Genomic DNA, 20,437 nt, shown 5'->3' with positions numbered 1-20,437 from the left:
GAATATATAAAGTAATGTGATATTTTGTCCAAAATTTTCCATGGAATCACTAAAGCAGTAAGAGTAGAAAGAGCTGTAATATAAGAAACCAAGCTCTGATTGTCACCTCTGTAAAAGGCAATGCTGCCCTTTGTTCTCTGCTCTGCTTGTTCTCTACCTCACAAGAAGTGGGAGATGCAGCCCCCCTCCTCTGGAAGCCACTACCTTTTCCTCTAGACACAAAATGTTACATGTTATATATTCTCATTTTAGTATAAATAAACACAAGATTAAATGTTATGTAAATATCAGCTACCTAAATGTTGTGTAAATATCAGGTACTTAACTCTGTATGGAAAGAGATATTTAAACGTTTTCCTAAGTTGCCCTCTTAGGGGTTTGGTTTTGTTTTTTTTTCCCTTGAGGCAGGGGGAAAAATAAAATATTTCAGAGAAATTAATACAGGCTTTAAAATTCCTTATTTTTAAATACTTCATTTGAGCTTTAAATCTTTGAACTTTCTTTTTCTCTAAAATCCTACTAATTTTTTTTAAAAAAGTGCTAGGAAAGGAGCTATCTCAGTGTGGTTTGAACAGCATTAATCTTCTTTTAACAGTCATGTTGCAATTTATGTCTGGATTCAAGCAGTTAATAAAATGAGAGAAAATTGTATTATTAATACAATTATAAAAAAGTTCTAAATACTGAAACTGAGCCTTTAAGAAGCTTGAGTTTTCAGAATGCAATTCAGATGGTGGAGTATGAGCACTCTGAGCTTTGTGACAAACTAACCATTGTGAGGAAAGAGCATTATAATAATTCCAAATTAATTTTAAGAGTGTCTAAGCAGTTGAAAGGATTTTTGAGGTTCTTAATTCTACAATACAGTGCCTGAATAGTTGAACACATGTCTACAGATCATTTAAATGTGATTCCAGTATAAGCCAAATAACCCCCCAATATATAATGTTGGGATAAATATGATGTTTTTCATAAATCTTGAACTGTACCAATGCAAAAATTTTCTATTTCTTCCAAAAGGCAACAAGCAGTATTACTATTGTTTCTTTTTTCTCCACAATTTCTCTTTTCTTCTCCTAACAAGTTCTAACTTTTTGGCAAATTTGAACAACGTATCTGCTCTTCCACAGGGTTCTCTGCTGACAAGCCCCTCCATAAAGTGCAGCCATGTCTTCGGATTCCGAGATGGCCATTTTTGGGGAGGCAGCTCCTTACCTCCGAAAGTCAGAGAAGGAGAGAATTGCAGCCCAAAACAAACCTTTTGATGCCAAGTCATCTGTCTTCGTGGTTCATGCAAAGGAATCCTTTGTGAAAGGGACAGTCACAAGCAGGGAATCAGGCAAAGTCACTGTCAAGACTGAAGGGGGAGAGGTGAGTCAAAAACAAGACTGAAGGACAACATTTGATGCCCACTCTGGATTCTTAGCTGACATGCATGTACCTTCCTGCCCTCTGACAGACCCTGACTGTGAAGGATGACCAGATCTTCTCCATGAACCCTCCCAAGTATGACAAGATCGAGGACATGGCCATGATGACCCACCTCCACGAACCCGCCGTGCTGTACAACCTCAAAGAGCGTTACGCAGCCTGGATGATCTACGTAAGTGGCAGCAGCAGCTTCCTTTGGGCAGCCTCAGCAACTGCTGGGCCAGGCTCAGGGGAAGCCAACGTGCTGTGTCCCTTCCTCACAGACCTACTCGGGTCTCTTCTGCGTCACTGTCAACCCCTACAAGTGGCTGCCGGTGTACAACCCCGAGGTGGTGTTGGCCTACCGAGGCAAGAAGCGCCAGGAGGCCCCTCCACACATCTTCTCCATCTCTGACAATGCCTATCAGTTCATGCTGACTGGTGAGTGCCTTTGACTGCCTCTGAGGCACTGGACCATTGAAATCTCTGAAGGGATTCTCTGTCTCAGCAAAGTGAAGAGACTTTTTCAAAGCTTTCTTGGTTCTGACACACACATCTGTTGTGAGGTTTACTGTCTTCATAGCATTGTTTCTACTGCTTTAAATGGAAGACACCTCTGCACTCAGTGATGTGCTCAGGAGGTTTGCTTGTTTAAGTCAAGCTGACATCAAGCAAAACATTCAACTTACTCAACTGTGTTTCATTCCTTCTCTGTTGTTTTTTAAGTACTGTATTTCTGTCTCTTCACAGATCGGGAGAACCAGTCCATCCTGATCACGTACGTACACCCCCTGCGCGGGTCCCTGCGGGGCTGCCCGGTGCCAGGGGACCTCCTGCCTGACCACGCTCCCTCTGCTTCTCTCTTGCCTTGGGCAGTGGAGAATCCGGTGCTGGGAAGACTGTGAACACAAAGCGTGTCATCCAGTACTTTGCAACAATTGCAGCCAGTGGGGACAAGAAGAAGGAGGAGCAGACATCAGGCAAAATGCAGGTGAGTTAGTGGACAAATGGTGGGATCAATGCTTTCATCTGTTCCCATCAGGATGTTTGGAAGGGATAACTAGCAATAATTATCTCCGAGCAGGGGACGCTTGAGGATCAAATCATCAGCGCCAACCCACTGCTGGAGGCCTTTGGAAACGCCAAGACCGTGAGGAACGACAACTCCTCACGCTTTGTGAGTTGCTTAATAAAATAATGCCTGTAACATAGTAAACAGGACTTTAGGACTTTATGTTAGTATTTTTTTCCATTGTTCAGCCATCATGATTTCAAGAGTAAAACTGACTTTTCTTACTATGCCTTTTCCACTTATTCCAAAGATCATTCTCCAGATTTCAAAACAGAAAAAAATAATTTTATTTTGTATTTATTATGTAATTTATTTATGTACTTTAAAATGCAATTAAAAATACCAAGTCAAGTGGTCTTCTTCCTAGAAAATATTGTAATGTTAAAAAATAAGTCTGTTTATTTTTACTTACATTTCTAGTCATTTTCTGAGAGGCAGACAGAGTTGCAGGAAAAAAGGGAATGACGCTAGGAGAGATAGGAAAGAAAGAGAGAAAGAAAGAGGTGGGAATATATATTTTCTAACTGAATAATATATCTGCTGTTTTTCAGATTTAGTTAATCAGAAGTGAAATTGTTTATTGGATCATAATTGAGATTTTAGCAGCTGAACTACTTAAATTGCTATTTATGTATCTTTAAGGTGACTTCTGTGTGCAGGATATAGTTAGAATAATTTGCCTAATGAATTTCACACATTCCTTCATGTTTATACACTCAGCACACATAAAATACAGCTGTGCCACTGCTGATTATTTTCATGGTCAAAAATGAAAAAGACAACTTTATGTTAGTGGTGGAAATACATCTGATTTTAAGAAAATGTCTCTTAAGTAGAAATATTGTGCCCAGTGGAATAAATGGCAATAATCTTCATTTCAGATATACTTTTTATGTTGTAAATCTTAAAACACTTTTATTCCTTTAAAGGGAAAATTTATCAGAATCCATTTTGGTGCCACAGGAAAACTGGCTTCTGCTGATATTGAAACATGTAAGACACTTTCCTGAGCATTTCACAATCCATCCAGTCCCCTATCTATCCATAGAACATATTTTCACCCCACCATCTATACTACCTTTCCTGTTTTCTTCCCATCTTCTCTTTACTTTTTTTTTCCCTCCAGATCTGCTGGAGAAGTCCAGAGTCACTTTCCAGCTCAAGGCGGAAAGGAGCTACCACATCTTTTATCAGATCATGTCCAACAAGAAGCCAGAGCTAATTGGTAGGAAGAATTATTACCTTGGAGGAAGATTGCTGAATTCAGCTCTCACTATTGCTTGACTAAACTAAGCCTACATGACCCATCCTATTATTTTCAGACATGCTCCTCATCACCACCAACCCATATGACTACCAGTTTGTGAGTCAAGGTGAGATCACTGTCGCCAGCATTAATGACCAGGAGGAGCTGATGGCCACAGATGTAAGTAGCGATTCAGAGTATTGTAACTACTGTAATCTCCCAGGCAAAGCTTTTATTTTACTGTTCCTATTACAGAGTGCCATTGACATCCTGGGTTTCAGTGCTGATGAGAAAACAGCCATCTACAAGCTGACAGGGGCTGTCATGCACTATGGGAACCTGAAGTTCAAGCAGAAACAACGAGAGGAGCAGGCAGAGCCTGATGGCACTGAAGGTACCAGCAAAATCTTTGGCAGACCTGTCAGAAATAGAATAATAGGCAATAATAATTACATATTTGGAAGATGGAGTAGAAATGTGTTTAGGTGAGATGGGACATAGCTAAGAAACCACCACACTCTTTCTTCAATTACTGCTCATCATTATCTGCATTACCAACTATATGTCCAACTATTACCAAATATATGTCCAAAAACCTCTTCTGAGCTACCACTCTGAATTAGGATAACTTGCTCAGTGTGCTTAGATGCACTGAGAAAGAAAAGATATTTTTTAAAAAAAAAATGTTTCTGCTTGATAGTTAAAGAAAATAACTGTATTATTATCAGTTATAGGACTTCTACTTCATAAATCACATTTTAGGGCAAAATCACTCATGAATTCCAGGATTAATTTTTAATAAATACATTGTTTCTAGATGTTTCTGTGAAGATTTTTAAAGACACATATAGCCTTAAAATACTGCTCTGTAAAACTTTTAATGCAAAGATGATTTAATTTGAATAATTATGTCACAGTTCCTCTGAGATCCAGTAAGCAAAATCTGATCACAAGAACATTAAATATTGGAGCTGTTTTGGAAAGGGTTCATCACTCAAAGTGCTGCATGTCTTGCTACCCTAAATTTTTCTATCTTCTTATCTTTGTACTTAGTTGCTGACAAGGCTGCCTACCTGATGGGGCTGAACTCAGCAGATCTGCTCAAGGCCCTCTGCTACCCCCGCGTCAAGGTGGGGAATGAATACGTGACCAAGGGCCAAACTGTGCAGCAGGTAACAACAACAGTTGGTGACTGGGAACCTCTGACTTAAATCATGTACTGTTTGCTCTGGATATTGTATTTCTTCTGCTCCAATCTTCTTTGGTTTAGGTGTACAACTCAGTGGGTGCCCTGGCAAAGGCTGTCTATGAGAAGATGTTCCTGTGGATGGTTGTTCGCATCAATGAACAGCTGGACACCAAGCAGCCCAGGCAGTACTTCATTGGTGTCCTGGACATTGCTGGCTTTGAGATCTTTGATGTAAGGATTTCAGGTTTGAGGGTTGCTCTTGAAGGGAAGGATTCTTATATCAGAGGACTTGCAATTAATATTTCTCGGTAGGTTTAACATGCTAGTCATTTGTGATTTTATGCAGAAAAAACCCCAGTCATTTTCTTTTATAGCAGAAAACAAAATCCTCAAAAGCTCCATCCGTACAAGCAAAGAGTCATGTTATTTGTGCAGAAGCAGCATATAGAATTTTATATGTTATAATATTACAACTGTTTGAGCTTAATGTTAAGAATTAAATAACCCAAAATAACTCCAATAAATTTATAAAAGAGCTTCTGGAGCAGAACTAGGAGATGCATTGGCAAATATATAATGAGTTAAAGATGTTCAAATTGTTTAAAGAACCAATGAATGCATAGTTATGTGTTTAATCAGAGATATCAAGGGTTTTCAATTTGGAGACAAGAGCATGCACTCACCTTTTTTTGCTGAATAAAATATGCCAAAGTATTTTATTAATTTTAGGAGATTTGCTAAAAAAAATCTGCTACAAAAAAAACCCCTCATTTTCATTATGTAGATATTTCTGGAGCTGCATATAGGTTCTGTTATGGTGTGGTCCTGACAATACAGCTGTTTTTTAACTGGGAAAATTTATGAAGAGTGGAGGAGAATGATGAAGAACTGGGCATATTGATGAGGGTTGGTTGTTGTGTATTTTTTCCACTGAGCAGTTCAACAGCCTGGAGCAGCTGTGCATCAACTTCACCAATGAGAAACTGCAACAGTTCTTCAACCACCACATGTTCGTGCTGGAGCAGGAGGAGTACAAGAAGGAGGGGATTGAATGGACATTCATCGACTTTGGCATGGACCTGGCTGCCTGCATTGAGCTCATTGAGAAGGTGAGTTTTTAATTCAAGATGTCTTCCATTTTCAAGAACCCATTGCTTTAAATTTCCCATGGTTAGATTCTTGTATTTGGATTTAATTGTAAAAATACATCTTGACCTGTACTATCACTAATTATGCATTAGAGATGTTACAAAGTCCACAGAAAACTACAGAAGTCATTCCCACACATTCTGTACATAGAAGGTATCTCCTTTTGCTTGGCTAAAGGATATTATCTTGAAAAACAAAGGGCAGTTCCTAAATTAAAATGAAAACATTTTCTTAGGGTTCTGGAATAAAGTTATCTGAAAAACACATTTTTTCTGTATAGTTCACAGCAAAGCAAGAACATTGCCTGACCTCTGAGGGGAAGAAATGGAGATATCATGTAGCTCCATGTAGTTTAGAGCACTGATTGGAAATTCAAAAACAAGTAAATATGAAATGGACATTTTTGTAAAAAATACTTTGAAATATATTCATTGTCCTCGTAAACTTTAACATGGTCTTTGGGATAGAAAACTTTCCTGAATCAAAGCCAAAGTGTAAATCAAGCAGGTTTAAACTCACATTTTATAAATAAATCTACATGGCAAAGCTTGTTTTTCAGCTTCCTGTCTTTTACTACATTCCCTTTGAGATCAAGCCATAATCATATATTCTACAGGCATTCTCTCTTGTTTATTGAACTATCTTCCAGCCCATGGGCATCTTCTCCATCCTGGAAGAGGAGTGCATGTTCCCCAAGGCAACTGACACCTCTTTCAAGAACAAGCTCTATGACCAGCACCTGGGCAAGTCCAGCAACTTCCAGAAGCCCAAGCCTGCCAAAGGCAAGGCTGAGGCCCACTTCTCCCTGGTGCACTACGCTGGAACAGTGGACTACAACATCACTGGCTGGCTGGAGAAGAACAAGGACCCTCTGAATGAAACTGTCATTGGGCTGTACCAGAAATCATCTGTGAAGACCCTGGCTTTACTTTTTGCTTCTTATGGTGGAGCAGAAGCAGGTAATTTTTCTAAATTTTCTGTTTCGACTTTTGGGATATGTAAAGATGCAAGAAAAAAGATTATATTGAAAAATTCTTCTTTTTTTTTTTTTAAGAGGCCAGTGGTGGTGGTGGTGGTGGCAAGAAGGGAGGCAAGAAGAAGGGTTCTTCTTTCCAGACTGTCTCAGCTCTTTTCAGGGTAAAGTATGGATTAATTTTCTATAAAGTGATATGAACACAGTGTCAAAACTGAGATAAATACACTTAGATTTGAATTTTGGCATTGGTTTCCTAAAGCAGCAATACTAAGTATGAAGTGCTTTTCATAGTGATTTTCTGTTCAAATTTAGGATTCAGTCTTCATTTGGCTCTCTAAATTTCTTACAAAAGTTCACTCACATTTTTTGTGTAAAATATTTTTCAGAATCTGTCATGTAATATAAATATTTATCCCCAAAAGGCTTGTGTTAAAATACTTCTAGAGTACTGTTTTACTTCCTCCAAAATAGGGTGAAGAATTTGAACTTTTTTTTTATTGAGAATACTTTTCAATAAAAAATATATAGAAGGTTTGATTGAATTTAAACTTTGAACTTGAAACCTTCTTTCTCCTAAGATTTATTATATTAGTTCCTTGCCATCTATGTACAAAGTATGCACAAGTAATTTCTTTCATCTAAGCTATTATGCATGGCCCCACAGGAGAACCTCAACAAGCTGATGACCAATCTGAGGAGCACTCACCCCCATTTTGTGCGCTGTATCATCCCCAATGAGACTAAAACACCTGGTAAGCTGCTCAGGCAGAAAGATCCTCGCTCTGACACATCCATTCCCCTCTGCACTGCAATCTGTGCCATTCATTTGTGCTCTGCATTGCCAGGTGCCATGGAGCACGAGCTGGTGCTGCACCAGCTGCGCTGTAACGGCGTGCTGGAAGGGATCAGGATTTGCAGGAAAGGGTTCCCCAGCAGAGTCCTCTATGCTGACTTCAAACAGAGGTGAGAGCTATGAAATGAAGAGATAAGTCAGGTGTCCTCACCAACTGCTCTCCATCAGACAGATGAAATTGATGAAAGATGAAAATTCCAACTTCCTCAGTCTGATTCTGCTGCAAACACTGCACGTGGTTTCAGTAAATGGAACAATCTTATAACTGGACATTGTCTTCCTCCTATTTCCTCTGATTCCACAGATACAAGGTGCTTAATGCCAGTGCCATCCCCGAGGGACAGTTCATTGACAGCAAGAAGGCTTCTGAGAAGCTCCTTGGCTCAATCGATGTGGACCACACCCAGTACAAATTTGGACACACCAAGGTACAAACCCCCCCATTCACTGCATCCCTGGGCTTTGCTCTACCTGACAGTGATGTGCTGCAACATTCCCTCTCTCAAGGTGTTCTTCAAAGCTGGGCTGCTGGGACTCCTGGAGGAGATGAGGGATGAGAAGCTGGCACAGCTCATCACCCGCACCCAGGCCAGGTGCAGGGGCTTCCTGGCGAGGGTGGAGTACCAGAGAATGGTGGAGCGCAGGTACACCTTCCTCTTCTTCAGTTGAAGTAATTTTTCTCTTGGGAAAGTGTTGATACTTGCCAGACTGAGATTATTCATTGTACTTTTTAATTATGCCTCAGGGAGTCCATCTTCTGCATCCAGTACAACATTCGTGCATTCATGAATGTCAAACACTGGCCATGGATGAAGCTGTTCTTCAAGATCAAGCCCTTGCTGAAGAGTGCAGAGTCTGAGAAGGAGATGGCCAACATGAAGGAAGAGTTTGAGAAAACCAAAGAAGAGCTTGCAAAGTCTGAGGCAAAGCGGAAGGAGCTGGAGGAGAAAATGGTGAAACTTGTGCAGGAGAAAAATGACCTGCAGCTCCAAGTGCAGGCTGTGAGTAACATTTTTCTATACTTTTATGAGTTAATAAGATCCAACTCTTCTTTCCTAATACAGGTCTCTAAAATCACACACTAAGGTTTCTAAAATACTTTAAACCTAATACTACGTAACTAAAGGTAAAATTAAGGCCACATTCTTTCTCCACTCAAACTTACTATTGTGAGCTGGAGTTTAAAAGGTATGAGTTTTTAGTCTTCATACTCACATGTGTCCATATGAGTTCATAAAGCCATATGAGAGACATTGCATGAGACATAAAGCTTTACTGTAGTCACAGTAGTGTATCTAGTGGAGCAGAGACAAGTTTGATTGACCTACTGCTCTGCCTTAACTCAGCTGGAAAAATGAAGAACTGATTAGCATTTCTCATAGCAGATCTCACCTCACCTCCCATACCTAATACTCCCAGAAGACACAGATGCCCATTACAACTTACAACATAAACACCATCTCCATATGTCTGTCTCCAATGTCTTTTGGCCTTCCAAAACCATAAAAAACACTTTGGCATTGCTCTTGAGTTAAAATGTCTGTTTCAAGGAAAGAATCTTATTCTATTGTCCACTAACAGTATTGGCTGAGTATAAAGCTACTAATGGAAGTTTCAAATATTTCCTCAGTGGCAGAGTTAATTACATTTCTCAACACTTCCACATAAATTTGAATTTAGCGTATAATAATATAGAATCACTTTCTAAAGGCGAAAAAGAAAATATCAATTAAATGAAAGTGACTTTCTGATATACTCAAAATAAATAGGGTGAAGTGAAATGAAATGCAGCTAAACAGAGCTCTATTAATGATGCAAACGGTCCAAGAAGAAGAAAATTAACTAAAAACTTATTCTAGATTTGTAGTTTGTAAGGTAATTGCACATACTTTTTTCCCCCAAAGTAATTGTGAAAATCTTACCAATCATATTGGTTCCTTCACTATTAAATAATATTTTCTGTATTTTCTCACCAGGAAGCTGATGCTTTGGCTGATGCTGAAGAAAGGTGTGACCAGCTCATCAAAACCAAAATACAGCTGGAAGCCAAAGTCAAGGAGGTGACTGAAAGGGCTGAGGAAGAAGAAGAAATTAATGCTGAGCTGACAGCCAAGAAGAGGAAACTGGAGGATGAATGTTCAGAACTGAAGAAAGATATTGATGACCTTGAGCTAACACTGGCCAAGGTGGAGAAGGAAAAACACGCCACCGAAAACAAGGTACACACATTGGCAGTCACATAAGGGTCAGGACATTACAGACTCTCAGAGTAAAAGGCAACTTACCAAAAGATCCTGGCTTTGGAAAATCTTGAGTTGGGGTTCTTTGAACATCCAAGAGATAAATGAAACACAAAACCAGTGAACATGTTTTCTTCCAAATTTTAAAACATGCTTATATTTGTAGGTGAAAAACCTGACTGAGGAGATGGCAGCCCTGGATGAGACCATTGCCAAGCTGACAAAAGAGAAGAAAGCCCTCCAAGAGGCCCATCAGCAGACCCTGGATGACCTGCAGGCAGAGGAGGACAAAGTCAATACTCTGACCAAAGCCAAGATCAAGCTGGAACAGCAAGTGGATGATGTAAGCACACAGACACAGAGCAGGAACAGGACAGGGATGGAGCCTGAGCTGGCTGGTAGAGCACTGAAGGTCTTGTTGTGTTTAGCTGGAAGGGTCCCTGGAGCAAGAGAAGAAACTGCGCATGGACCTGGAGAGAGCAAAGAGGAAACTGGAAGGAGACCTGAAGCTGGCCCAGGACAGCATCATGGATTTGGAGAATGATAAGCAGCAGCTGGATGAGAAACTGAAGAAGTAAGTGTGGCTCTGGGGCACCTGAGTGCTGGGCTGGACCACTTGTCTTCTTTCTTTGAGCTCTAACACGGTTCATTTTGGCCCAAAGGAAAGACTTTGAAATCAGCCAGATCCAGAGCAAGATTGAGGATGAACAAGCCTTGGGCATGCAACTTCAGAAGAAAATCAAGGAGCTGCAGGCAAGTCTCTGTTCCTTCCCCTCCCCTGCTCAGGATCAGCTCAGGCAGGAGGAGGGCACGGGTGTGAAGGGTCCCTCCTGTTCTGCAGGCGCGCATTGAGGAGCTGGAGGAGGAAATTGAGGCAGAGCGAACCTCTCGCGCTAAAGCAGAGAAGCATCGGGCTGACCTGTCCAGGGAGCTGGAGGAGATCAGCGAGCGCCTGGAGGAAGCAGGAGGGGCCACAGCAGCTCAGGTGGAGATGAACAAGAAGCGTGAGGCAGAATTCCAGAAGATGCGGCGGGACCTGGAAGAGGCCACGCTGCAGCACGAAGCCACGGCTGCCGCCCTGCGCAAGAAGCACGCGGACAGCACCGCTGAGCTGGGGGAGCAGATCGACAACCTGCAACGTGTGAAGCAGAAGCTGGAGAAGGAGAAGAGTGAGATGAAGATGGAGATAGATGACTTGGCCAGCAACATGGAGTCTGTCTCCAAAGCCAAGGTTTGGTAAAATATGAAAACAACATGAAAATAAATAATGTTGAAATATATCCTTTAAAATAATGGCCAGTTTACCTTCTAACTCCCTGTCTCTCTCTATGGAACTTATTTCTAACCTTCTAACTCGGAGGAGCAGACAATAACTTTCAAGCCTGTTCACATTTTTCTGGCTAGAATCCTACTGTTTAGAATAAGAAGACATCTAGATATCAATCTCCTTTCATTCCCTGTGATCTCCACAGGCCAACCTGGAGAAGATGTGCCGCACACTGGAAGATCAGCTCAGTGAGCTTAAGACCAAGGAAGAAGAGCATCTGCGCATGATCAATGACCTCAATGCTCAAAGAGCTCGTCTGCAGACAGAAGCAGGTGAGTGAGACTCTCATATGTTTTCGCATGACTCCTAAACCAGCTTGTTTGGGTCATAAATGACAATTAGAATGTATTATTTGTGTGCTTCCCCAGGTGAATATTCACGGCAGGTAGATGAGAAAGATGCTCTGATTTCTCAACTGTCAAGAGGCAAACAGGCTTTCACCCAACAGATTGAGGAACTCAAAAGGCATCTAGAGGAAGAAATTAAGGTTATTCCTATTTTCTTACCACTGGCCCCTGAGAACACTTGTAGCTTCTCACTGCCTAGCAGGGACAGGATCTGTTTAGCACAAACCATCCTAGGGGAAGGCTTTTATTATGCAACTAGTTTGATTAATGGATTTTGTCCTCCAGGCTTACATCTATCTTTCATTGCAAACACTCTTCCAGCAGTCACGTTTCTAGTGTGAAATAATTCATTGGAAGAGATTTCCTGGGATATTACCATTCCTTGACCCACCCCCACTCTCTATCCAGGCCAAGAACGCCCTGGCCCACGCCCTGCAGTCCGCTCGCCACGACTGTGACTTGCTCCGGGAACAATATGAGGAGGAGCAGGAGGCCAAGGGGGAGCTGCAGAGAGCCCTGTCCAAGGCCAACAGCGAGGTGGCTCAGTGGAGAACCAAATACGAGACAGACGCCATTCAGCGCACGGAGGAGCTCGAGGAGGCCAAGTACGTGGGGAAGCAGGATGGCAAATGATGGGAGAAGACGTAGGCAGATCAACAAAAATTGGAATTTCTGAGAGTGGGTTAAGACAAGAGTGAGACAGAGGAAACAGTATACTGTCTTTGTAAAAACTGGGGAGAGAAGAAGGGAGAGAAATAGTGTTAGATTGGAAGGGAATACAGGCTTTAGGACTAGATTATTCCATACATTTGAAAATATATGGAAAAAAGAAAGCTATAAAAATATATAAATTATATATAAAAATAATATTATAGAAATAGAAAAGAAAACCCTTAAAGTGACCAGCTGTCATCCAGTGACAGTATAGAACTGACTGCCTTCCAAGCTCTAACGTGGCACTGTGCTTCTCTCCGCCCAGGAAGAAGCTGGCCCAGCGTCTGCAGGATGCAGAGGAACATGTTGAGGCTGTCAATGCCAAATGTGCCTCCCTGGAAAAGACAAAGCAGAGGCTGCAGAATGAAGTGGAGGACCTGATGATTGATGTGGAGAGATCCAATGCTGCCTGTGCTGCTCTGGATAAGAAGCAGAAGAACTTTGACAAGGTCTTTTGGCCTCCAGCACCAGCACTCCTGGCCACAGCATGCCCCTGTGATGGCCACAGCCCGACTCACACCCCGTTTCTCTTCAGATCCTGGCAGAATGGAAGCAGAAGTATGAGGAAACGCAGGCTGAGCTGGAGGCCTCGCAGAAGGAGTCGCGCTCTCTGAGCACGGAGCTGTTCAAGATGAAGAATGCCTATGAGGAGTCCTTGGACCACCTGGAAACAATGAAGCGGGAGAACAAGAACTTGCAGCGTAAGTCCCTGGCCCTCTGCTCCCCTCACTGGCCTTTCTCACAAACTCATCCATCTGCCACACTTAAGGGCTCTGGGACTTCAGGTTAAGAACATGCCTGGCCCCTTGGTGCAGCAGAGCCTTTCTCCATTCAGCTCTCTGCCTGACTGGGTGCTTTTCACCCTTCCTTGCAGAGGAGATTTCCGACCTCACAGAGCAGATTGCAGAGCAAGGAAAGGCAATTCATGAGCTGGAGAAAGTGAAGAAGCAGATTGAGCAGGAGAAATCTGAAATCCAGGCTGCTCTGGAGGAAGCTGAGGTACATGACCATAATCACTGGCATCTGCAGTAAATAAATGAGGAAATAGGACTGAAAAGGCCTGGATTCCTCTCTATTCTGCCTGGGGAGTGCAGATAGCTAAGATTTCTGGAAATATTTTTGATTTTTTCAATGTTTGTATCCATGCTTCCAGGCCTCCCTGGAACATGAAGAGGGGAAGATCCTACGCCTGCAGCTTGAGCTCAACCAAGTGAAGGCTGAGATTGACAGGAAGATAGCAGAGAAAGATGAGGAGATTGACCAAATGAAGAGAAACCACCTCAGAATTGTGGACTCCATGCAGAGCACTCTGGATGCTGAGATCAGGAGCAGGAATGAAGCCCTGAGGCTGAAGAAGAAGATGGAGGGAGACCTGAATGAGATGGAGATCCAGCTGAGCCATGCCAACCGTGTGGCTGCAGAGGCACAGAAGAACCTGAGAAATACACAGGGAGTGCTTAAGGTGTGTTACACTAAAAATATGAGCTTATGGGTTTACTTTGTCCAATACTGGCTTTGCTGCAGTCCTCTTGATACATTCCAGTCCCTCCATAACTTTCCTTAATTGAAGAGTCCTGAACTGCATGCAATACTCAATTTGAGGCCACACAAAAACTAAATAAACAAGAATTCAGCTCCAGCTCTGCCTTGGCTTTCATAATCATATCCCCTCACATTCTGGCAGCATCTCCATAGTCTTCTGAGGACATTTGGTGCTTGTTCTACCACTTGTGCATTTCCATCTTACACTTCAGTTTGTCCGGGAGGTCCTTGCTCAGCCATGCTGATCTCCTGCCTCTCTTGTCTGATTGCTTACACACGTGAATTGAGAGCTCTTGCTCTCTAGAGAAAACGTTCTCATCTCTTTTTTTCTTATTATTCTTGAGGAGAGGTTCTCAAGGGGGTTCCATCCAGGAATTCCTTCAACAACTCAAGTCCACTCCCCTAAAATTCAGGGACTTGGCCTTACTCTTCAGTTGTCCCAGATGCCCATGAATCAATCTCCTTCTGGCTTTTCTAAGATACTGTGCATTAAGTGACAATAAGTCCACATATAAATTTATACTTATATATATTATAATGCCATCATAACTATAGGACTGGTGGCTATTGTGCTACAGTGCCATGTCATCTTATAATTCCTCTTTATTCTATTAAAGGACACCCAAATCCATCTGGATGATGCTCTCAGGACACAGGATGACCTGAAGGAGCAGGTGGCCATGGTGGAGCGCAGAGCAAACCTGCTGCAGGCTGAAATTGAGGAGCTCCGGGCAGCTCTGGAGCAGACGGAGAGGTCGAGGAAAGTGGCTGAGCAGGAGCTTCTGGATGCAAGTGAGAGAGTTCAGCTCCTCCACACCCAGGTTAGATTCAAAATCTCATGGGCCTTTTTCTTCCTTTGCAGATTTTATTCTGTGTAAATTCCTAAATCAACTCCTGTAATAAAATACTTTATCAGAACCAGAATTATTGCACTTCTAGAAAGAAATGGATTATGGCAAAATGAGTATGACTGCATTAGCAATCAGAAGAGCAGCTTTGAAGTACAATAATTCTCTGCTATCTCACTGTGTATGACCTGACAAGATACGTCAGGAAGATGCTGCAGTAAATTTTTTTAAAAATTGTTCTCTTTTGGAAATAACTGCACAAAATTGTACTGTTCAACAGAACACCAGCCTGATCAACACCAAGAAGAAGCTGGAAACGGACATTGCCCAGATCCAGAGTGAAATGGAGGATACCATCCAGGAAGCCCGCAATGCTGAGGAGAAGGCCAAGAAGGCCATCACAGATGTGAGTTGGGCACTCCTGGCATTGCTGATGATGAATGTAGTCTCCCCAAAATATCTCCAGTCCTTAAATGGCTTTGACCTTTTATTCTGATCAGGCGGCCATGATGGCAGAAGAGCTGAAGAAGGAGCAGGACACCAGTGCCCACCTGGAGAGGATGAAGAAGAACCTGGACCAGACAGTGAAGGACCTGCAGCTTCGTCTGGATGAGGCCGAGCAGCTGGCACTGAAGGGAGGGAAGAAGCAGATCCAGAAGCTGGAGGCCAGGGTGTGTAGGGCTGGGGTTGTGCCTGAGTGAGCGTGTCCTTGCAGAGACATTGGCAGGGAAGCTGCAGGGATGGGTTTGTCCTTGCAGAGACATTGGCAGGGAAGCTGCAGGGATGGGTTTGTCCTTGCAGGTGCGGGAGCTGGAAGGGGAGGTTGATGCTGAGCAGAAGCGCAGCGCTGAAGCCGTGAAGGGCGTGCGCAAGTACGAGCGGAGGGTGAAGGAACTGACCTACCAGGTAAGGCAGGAGGGCTCCTTGGGCTGATGCGCCCTGATTTGATCAAACAAAAGATGTTCTCATGGACTCCAAGGATAAATGCTATATTGTGGTGTGCAGAAAGTAATAATTTACTCTTCCCACTTTGCCAACACTGCAGTCTGAGGAAGACAGGAAGAATATTCTCAGGCTGCAGGATCTGGTGGACAAGCTGCAAATGAAAGTGAAATCCTACAAGAGACAAGCTGAGGAAGCTGTGAGTATTGCTTGGGGAAACAAAAAAGCATCACTTCCTGTGGGTGTCACACAGGTATCCCAGAGAGGAATATCAGAAATTTTGAAAATCATCAGCTGAGGAGGGGGACAGAAATGACAAATTGAAGGGGTGACACAGTCCTGGTGATGTTTGTCCCAGTAGGATCCTGAAAAGGGGAGGATGAGGAGCTCTGTGTGAGGCTGATGTGTGAGCACTGGTGGGAGGGGGATGGAGAGTTGCAGCCCCATAAGGCTGACTTGCAGCAGGAGTGAAACCCTTGTCCTGTGCTCCTGACCCCTGACTCCCTTTCCCCACACAGGAGGAGCTGTCCAATGTGAACCTCTCCAAGTTCCGCAAGATCCAGCACGAGCTGGAGGAAGCCGAGGAGCGGGCTGACATTGCAGAGTCACAGGTCAACAAGCTCCGAGCCAAGAGCCGGGAGATTCATGGCAAAAAAATAGGAGAGGAAGAGTGAGGATGTCACAAGGCAGCAAAGTGACCTGAGGGCTGCACAAAATGTGAACCCTCTGTCACTTCCTTCTTGAAGTGTTCATAACCATGTTGATATGTAGAGAATAAAGACCTTAGATTTCTTCGCATTCACAACTGAATCATTGATTTTGGTCATTACAATTCAATCCTGCAGTTACGTAAATTTGGGGTTTTTTCAAATTAAATATTTATTTCACTTTAACACTTGCATAACAGTAGAGCTTTACTTATCCCATCTTTAGTACTTCTCCACTGTGTGTTCCACTAATTTCCTTACGGAGAGAAGATCAGTTCAATGGCAAGACGAGCACGTTTTCAGTCCTGGTATAAAAAAAGTTTTTGCCTTGTGAATTATGTTTCTACATGGGTACAATACTCAGAGGTTCTCATTGATGTTCCCATTATCACTTGGGCAAGTGGTATTTAGAGGTAAATTGCCCCAAGGGAAAACAGCTGTAGTCCCAAAAGCATCTGTATGTCTCTGAGACCGTATGGAGGAACTTAGGCAAGAACTGATGTGCTGCCTTAGAAGAAGGCAAATGAAGGCCAGTAACTCTAGAGAGTGGCTTGTTACTGAAAAAATTTAAAGGTCATACAGCCTTGTTAATAACTTTATGACTACGCTGTTAACAATCAGTTTCAAAGGAAAACAATATATTATTTGGATAAGAGGATATTGGAGTGTCTTACTTCCTCTGCAAGGCAGAATAGCCAATATTAATACGTGATATTCCTGTTGTAAATGAAATTTGACTTAATGAACAGCTTGGTAGAAGTGTGAACAAGAGGATAAACCCCAAGCAGTGTAACATGTAGAGCCACCAGAAAAAGCTGGGAACAGCTGCACTACTCTATAGTGTTTCCAGTACTGAAATATATGAGCTTTTGTGCTAAGGAAGAATTAAGAGTAATATACAAATACAAAAAGCTAAAAAGATGGTTTTCATCATGCAAAATAAGTCTTCAAGTGGATATAATACTGAGAACATTACAACTTGAAAGAAATCATAAAATCTAACACCTTACAGAGGTAAAAATCCATAGATAATAATGACAAACTGTGTCCTACCTGTCTGACTCTTGCAGCACTGGACAAGTGGAATGTAGATACCAACTGTGTTTGGGCTGGACAGAGAAGAAACAAGACATCTACACAAGGTGCACTGGTCTGAAGTCCTAAACAAATGGCAGGCTGTTTCCTGCAAGGCAAGAAGCAGTACTTAAAATAGGGAACCACCATATATATATAATAGTAGTACTGGACCCAAGCACATCACATAACAGCCACAGGAAGATTCTACATGCAGATACCCTTTTACTTTTGTAAAGGAGACTTGGCTCCATCACACTACAGGAACATTTGTGGGTTCCTCAAGGTTGCTGGCTAGGTTTACACCTCTTTATTTACAGGGAGTGCTTCACAGGAGCTGTGAAACTGTTGGGAAATGGAGCTGGAGTTGTAGGAAAGGAGATGGTGAGAAAACAGAGGGAAGGAAACCCTTTGCACTAACCACAGCAATCAGTGTGTTTGCAGCAACAGTGTTTAGGACTGGGAGGTCCTCCTCCCAAACACACTGAGGTTTACACCCAAGGAATCCTCCTATGTTACAGCTAAGTATGGAAGTAGTTTTCTAGGCAGCAGTGAAATATATTTAAGGAAAAGATGACACCCTGTGTTGACTCTTGTGTCACTGTAAGTGATGCTCTTTAGAGACATCATCTCTATGTGTGAAGCTGTGAAAACTTCATCAATGCCAGTGATATCTGGGCAACAAAGAAGGGAAATGACTCCTCTCCTTTTCCCTTCCCACAATATTCTCCTAAGATATAGGTGGTATTCTTTCTTTCCAGACAAATCCTTACCTGCCACACCTTGAAAGAAAGAGGAGAATTTTGTTTGTTCTAAAGAAGATATTTCTTTAAACAAACAAACCCACAAACAACCCCAAAAACATAATTCAAAAATCAGTGTATTGCAACTGTGGCTTAGTGAAAACATGGAGAAGTATTTCCAGCTCCACCTGTACCTCTTTAAACCTGCTGACAGACTAGCAAATTCCACAGCAACTTTGGGGACCGTATTTCAATGCCAAAACTCTCTGTTCCATTTGGAAAATATCACAATCACCCTCCAAAATGAACAAGCTCCTCTGGCTGTGGAACAATCAGGATGCACTGGAAGCACCTGAAACTGCTGGGGCTCCTCTCTCACCTGTAAGAAATTATGGCCTGAGGGTTTGTTCCTAAAAGCTCTACTGATGAAAGGTAACATTGCAGGTTCCTGAAGAGACAACACCTGGGGCCAGAATTCCAACTGCACAGGTGGGAGAGGGTTCACACACCTGGCACTGTGCTGACCTGGCCTTGCCATTGGCCATCCTGGAAAGCATGGCTGGAGACTTTTTGGAATCAGAGTGGCATATTAAAGGGGTGAGTAAGGAAAACCAATTTCTCCTCACTTCTGATTTGCTGCCTTGCCTGGAGGACAGGAGTCATTTTGCATCAACACACTATTTCTGGAGTCAGGCTGCTTGTGATCTGAAATGTGCTGATGCACAGGTAACTGATCTTGAAGGAGCATGGGCCCATAACTGGTTGAAAGAAACAACTCTCAGAGAAGGTTTAAAATAGATGCAGCTGATGAGCTCCACTAGAGCTGCTGCCCCATGTGGCCTGTGGAGTTCTCTGACCTTCAACAGCTTGGGCATTGACAACTGTGTCTCCTGGGCACAAAAGCATCAGCACTTTAAGTGACACTAAGACAATATGTGTGGGTCATACCTCATCATCCTTTCTTTTTGCTTTCTCAGTACAAGCTGGTATGTTTTTCTTTCTAATACTAAACTTTGAACACTGATTTCTGTAATTTCTACTTCACTTTCCAACATCTCAGACATTTCTAGGTATTAATCTTCTTCCTGTTGGCTTCTCAGTCTTTCCACCCTACTCATCTTCATGTAACTGAAGCTCCAGTGTGTGGTGAAAAAAAGTATCCTCTGTATCACTCTCATATTATTTAGAACACTGCTCAGATGTCATCCTCTCATGTTTGCTGTAGTGGTAGAAGGAGAATGATTAGCTAACTTGATGCACTTTGAAGAACTGTTTATCCTGACATTCCAGGTCACAGTTTTTACGTTCCTCTGCTCAGTGAAATGACACCTTCCCCTTAACTGCAGACAATCTGCCACTGCAGCTTTTCAGGAAGCCACTAGGAGTCCACACTGAAAAAGGATGGCATCACCTTTACAAACATGTAACTCACAACAGTCCATACCAGGAAAAGTAACCACTTTGATTTCCATGAACTGAAGCAAGATCACAAGCATAGCAACCACTAAGTCTAGAGGAACAGAACTTGAAGAGAGAAAAGCCACTAATTCATACAAATTAACAAACAAAGAAATCCAGCCTCGCCCCCCTCTCCCCCCCAAAAAACCCCCACCCAAACAACTGCCCTCCAAATTTCACCAGCAGTGTTATCCTGGAGCTTATGCTCTGCTTCCATGGATTTTAGCTCTCATCTCATAGTCTGTACAGTGAACACACTGAACTGTTCTTCATCCCAGAGGATGCATTGAAGCCTGTCATTACATATGAAAATTAGCAACTTTCTTTGAGGTCAGTCCATGTTTCTTACTATTTTTTTGTCATTCTCTGCACCAGCATGGATTAGGGATGCCCAATAGAAAAATCATGTTTCTTTGCTGGGCAACTCATCATGCCAGCCAGAGTACAGCACGCAAACAGCCTGCAAGAAATAGACTTGACTTTAGTCTGATCTGATTCTTACTGGTTTTTATATGCAAAGTATGTTCTTACCATTGCAATGATCCAGTACTCAGCTACATCTCAGCAGAAGGGTAGGGATGAGAAGTTTTGCTCTAGCAG

The 20,437-nt window shown here is 42.5% G+C and overlaps 1 protein-coding gene across 1 annotated transcript; it reads left to right on the top strand.

Annotated features, from left to right (window-relative positions):
• The first annotated feature begins 1,152 nt into the window (after nucleotides 1–1,152).
• Nucleotides 1,153–16,660, top strand: LOC131585719 (myosin-1B-like). Its single transcript, XM_058852120.1, has 38 exons — nucleotides 1,153–1,371; nucleotides 1,460–1,603; nucleotides 1,695–1,851; nucleotides 2,161–2,188; nucleotides 2,287–2,401; nucleotides 2,495–2,587; nucleotides 3,412–3,475; nucleotides 3,609–3,707; nucleotides 3,805–3,908; nucleotides 3,984–4,122; nucleotides 4,782–4,900; nucleotides 4,999–5,148; nucleotides 5,856–6,026; nucleotides 6,716–7,025; nucleotides 7,121–7,203; nucleotides 7,707–7,794; nucleotides 7,888–8,005; nucleotides 8,200–8,323; nucleotides 8,403–8,539; nucleotides 8,641–8,896; nucleotides 9,872–10,114; nucleotides 10,302–10,478; nucleotides 10,564–10,709; nucleotides 10,798–10,888; nucleotides 10,977–11,366; nucleotides 11,608–11,734; nucleotides 11,831–11,949; nucleotides 12,218–12,414; nucleotides 12,789–12,972; nucleotides 13,059–13,224; nucleotides 13,398–13,522; nucleotides 13,677–13,985; nucleotides 14,683–14,886; nucleotides 15,194–15,319; nucleotides 15,414–15,584; nucleotides 15,715–15,819; nucleotides 15,959–16,054; nucleotides 16,374–16,660. The coding sequence occupies exons 1-38, from the start codon at nucleotides 1,168–1,170 to the stop codon at nucleotides 16,527–16,529; spliced, it is 5,835 nt and encodes a 1,944-aa protein (XP_058708103.1). The 5' UTR covers nucleotides 1,153–1,167; the 3' UTR covers nucleotides 16,530–16,660.
• Nucleotides 16,661–20,437: the final 3,777 nt, after the last annotated feature.

The sequence above is a fragment of the Poecile atricapillus genome, chromosome 17, assembly GCF_030490865.1.
Source record: "Poecile atricapillus isolate bPoeAtr1 chromosome 17, bPoeAtr1.hap1, whole genome shotgun sequence".
In the NCBI taxonomy this organism is placed as follows: domain Eukaryota; kingdom Metazoa; phylum Chordata; class Aves; order Passeriformes; family Paridae; genus Poecile; species Poecile atricapillus.
The sequence above is the reverse complement of the archived record's forward strand: the minus strand, read 5'-3'. Positions and strand labels throughout refer to the sequence as shown.